The 3,919-nt window shown below is 44.7% G+C and overlaps 1 protein-coding gene across 1 annotated transcript; it reads left to right on the forward strand.

Annotated features, from left to right (window-relative positions):
• The first annotated feature begins 330 nt into the window (after positions 1 to 330).
• LOC124232627 (putative methyl-CpG-binding domain protein 3-like 3) lies at positions 331 to 852 on the forward strand. The gene has a single exon (XM_046649576.1). It carries the CDS (start codon positions 331 to 333, stop codon positions 850 to 852), a length of 522 nt encoding a protein of 173 aa, XP_046505532.1.
• The last annotated feature ends 3,067 nt before the right edge of the window (positions 853 to 3,919 follow it).

The raw sequence follows: 3,919 nt of genomic DNA on the forward strand, positions 1-3,919 counted from the left end.
TATTTGGGTCTCAGGGTTGAAGTCAGATCTGCACTGACTCAATGGGCATTTCTAGTTCATTAATGGTGTTTGAAGCCCGGGAAATGGATGGGATGGCATAGAAGAGGGCGTGGATGTGGAATGAATGAGTCAGAGAAAGTTGAGACACATTTCTCCAGGTAGAGAGGAAGCTGGAAGATCCAAATGAGCTGAGAACATTCTCTATGGCTGGCAGTCGGCCTCCCCCATTTTATTCAAATTTCACCTTTCATTTTGTTTCTAAAGGGGAAACTCAAAAGAAACATGTTGCCCCAGACTTCAGAGAAGAAAAGACAAGTTCATTTAGCCAAGATGAAGCGGAGACATCGTGAAAGGTGTGAACTTCCTATAAGACTCACCAGCTGCATTTTCAAGCGGCCCGTCACGAAAATAACACCCCATCCTGGCAATCGGGTCAGGCGCCGTCGATGGGAGGAGACCTTGCAGAAGCCCCAGCAAGTCTGTGCTTACAGGAGACTGCAGGGTCTCCAGGCCTGCAGCACTGAAGGAGAACTTTTAAGTACTTTCGATATTACAAATACTTTAAAAATAATTGCCCCTCATAGCCCAGGTGAATCCCCGGGCCATGTTGGTGCTGGGTCTCTCCACACCAGCGCCGAGCCCACCACTGCACAGTCTTCAGACTGGGCGGAGATGATCCCAGGAGCAGGTCTCCGTCTCCCACAGTCAGTTTGCAGACAGTCGGTGTCTTATGGAGATATCCGCAGACAGCATCAGAAAGTGAAAAAAGCCAGGGAGAGACTTGCTGAGGCCCTGAGGGCAGACAGGCTTGCCAGGGAGGCAGAGAGGGAGGAGCCAGGAAGGATGTTCTGAGAACTGATGGAAATAGGTCGGTGCGCTGAAGAAGCCAAGAAGTGTGGCCCTGGGCAGGTGGTCCCCGTGAGCAGCCCTCAGTTTCACTCGTTTCTTTTAATGTCCGTTCTGCTTCTTGATCTGGCCTGTGATGCTTTATCATATTAAAATTGTACTTTATTAAATTTTTTGAGACACAAAAATGTGAAGAGTAGTGGGTCTTGTGTGTGAGACATCGGTTTCATGTGACAAGAAAGATCTTTATTTGTCCTGGTACACCCTAATTTCTGTTTACCATGACTTTTACTCATTTTTATATTAAATTCTACAGAGGTAATTTATCCTGAGCAGTTATTTAGTGTTTCTAATTATAATATTTTCCTATCATATTTACACTCAGGGAAAGATGATACCTACTGTAAAGAGCTAATTTTTTAACATTAAATTAATTTGATGCCATAAATCTTATTTTATTAAGCTTGCTTTTATATCTCATTCTAACATAAGTTCCATCCTTTTCTTTGTTCTTGTATTTCTGCCAAATGCTATTTCAGACATAAGACATTTCCATGTAATTTAATTAGCACCTAGGCTACCTGTTACCGCCTTATCTGTTACCTAAAATTACCTACGTGGCTTTTTAAAGTACAATTAACCTAAGATTCTGAAGAAGGAAAATTTTGGTTGGGAACATATCACACGGAGAGAACCTTGGCAGCAGGCTAGTTGCCTTTGCCCTGACAGTAGGTCCTGAGTCAATGAAACTCATCCACATGCTCACAGTGTGGGGCACATAATAATCATTCAATAAGCATGTGATGGGAAGACTTTCTCTGGGTCAGGAAGGAAAAGACTGATGTGGTTTGGGAAGCATCTCACATTTTCTGGACCTCCTTGAAGACTTTTGATAGAGTAGTTTTTGCTTTGGTGGGGAAGGAAGCCTGATTTCAGAGAGTCAAAGAGTGATTGAGAAGCGGAAGGGTAGAGAGTGAGTGGAGGTGGACAGCTGTGCCTTGTGCCTCTTGAGAATGGCCGCTGGATTTAACACGATGATGGCTCCCTCCCAGAGCCCATAGATTTGCTGTGGGGCTGACTCTGCCCGAGGTCTAGGGTGTTCTAATTCCTCAGTGTGAGCTAACCTTCATATTCCAAACCCCAATGTCCTGGAACAGGGGGTGTCAAATAGCCCTCTCTGGTCCAACAGGATCCAGGCAGGACCCTTTTATGGAAGAGGAGAAGGAGCCAGGTAGACAAAGGGTTCTATCTGAGAGAACTGGATGTCTGGGAAGTGGAGCTGAGAGAGTCACACTGCAGGAGCAGCTGACAGGGTTTGAGGCCACCTGGGAGGAGACATGAGGGATAGTCAGGAAAAGGCCTGCCCCCTCATGTGTATCTTGCACGTATCTGTGCCTGGACATAATCTACTCCTCAAGTCTCATTAACATGAGCTGATTTCTTCCCTCATTGAATCTCTTCTTCCTTCTTATATTCTGTCAAATTATTTTAAGCTAATTTTAGTTGGGTTTTCTCTCCCATGTTGAAATTATTCCTGATTGACTCCCAGATGTAGAGTATGACTTCTCTGAGTTACATTGAAAAATGAAGGAGTTCCTGTGTGATAATTGTGGACCCGAGAAATTTAAGTGATGGCATCTGGCATGGTCATGCTGTTCATGAGATCCATATCATAAGCCACATGATAATTACAATTTTTAAGACAAGGTACTTTTAGGTTTCAATGGATTGAGTGAGAAGTGAGGACCCCTCCAACTGATTCACAGTTTACCAACAGCAGGGAATCGAGAATTCTTCCTTAGCTCTTCCAGCTCATGGCGGTTCCTGCCTCCTTGGTTTGCAGCAGCAGATGTACAACCTCTGCCTCTGTCTTTCACATCATCTTCTTCCCTCCATGTCTCTGTGTCCTCTCCTCTTCTTACAAGGACACCAGTCATTAGGGCCCACCCTAAATCCAGGATGAGTTCATCTCCAGATCTTTGATCACATCTGCAAAGACTTATTTCCAGACAAGTTAACATTCTGAGGTTCAGGGTGGACATGACTTTTGGGAGGCATTATTCAACCCACCAAATCATCTACCATCAAGTTGAGATTGAGAGAAATTCATCTTGGAAGTGACTTTCTTGTGCCTGCTGGGACCTGAAGGGGTTAGGTCAGCAGCAGCCATACAAAGTACACAGACAGTCTTCCTGGCTCAGGCAGATCTGAATGGTAACAATGTGGGAGGAGTTTGTCTTCTTCAAAAGTACTTGATTCAATGTAAGAAAGTTAAAAATCATAATTTTTTTGAAATTGTGATGCTGATTCTTAAGTTCATATGTAAATTTGTCAAGGTGAAAGCAGTTTTGAAAAGCAACCACCAAACAAAATAAATATGAGGGAGAATAAGGACAAAGGTGACATATCAAAACATTTCCCCAGCCACGTTGACAAAACTGGCAGAGTAATGTGCTCACAGAATCAGTCTCTCCACTGAAGCAACCATTCAGTTGAACAAACTGACAGAATCAACTGTTTCAGAACTCTGGAATACAATAAAAAACTTACATCAACCAGAGGAGTGATGAATGAAGGAAGAGGTGGCTGAATTTGGGCAAGGAAATATAGCAGCATTTTTGGTTAATGTCTACCCACTGCCATTCCTTGGTTCTTTGGAGGAAGTGAGGAAGGAGCCCAGACTACTTGTACGGCTTCCTCATGCCAGGGGTCAACTATTAACCTCATTCTTAAAATAGGGGGATTGTGGGGCTGGCCCCGTGGTCGAGTGGTTAAGTTTGCGTGCTCCACTGGAGGCGGCCCAGGGTTTCATTGGTTCGAGTTCTGGGCGCGGACATGGCACTGCTCATCAGACCACGCTGAGGCAGCGTCCCACATGCCACAACTACAAGGACCCACAACGAAGAATGTCAACTATGTCCCGGGGGGCTTTGGGGAGAAAAAGGAAAAAATAAAATCTTAAAAAAAAAAATAGGGGGATTGTGTGACTGGAGGGTGGTGGCCAGTCTGTTGGGTCCCTGAGGGACCAGTGCAGAAGTTGGCAGGGATTTCTCCCCCTCAGGCTGGAAAGACT

This window comes from Equus quagga, unplaced genomic scaffold, assembly GCF_021613505.1.
Source record: "Equus quagga isolate Etosha38 unplaced genomic scaffold, UCLA_HA_Equagga_1.0 HiC_scaffold_8747_RagTag, whole genome shotgun sequence".
In the NCBI taxonomy this organism is placed as follows: Eukaryota; Metazoa; Chordata; class Mammalia; order Perissodactyla; family Equidae; genus Equus; species Equus quagga.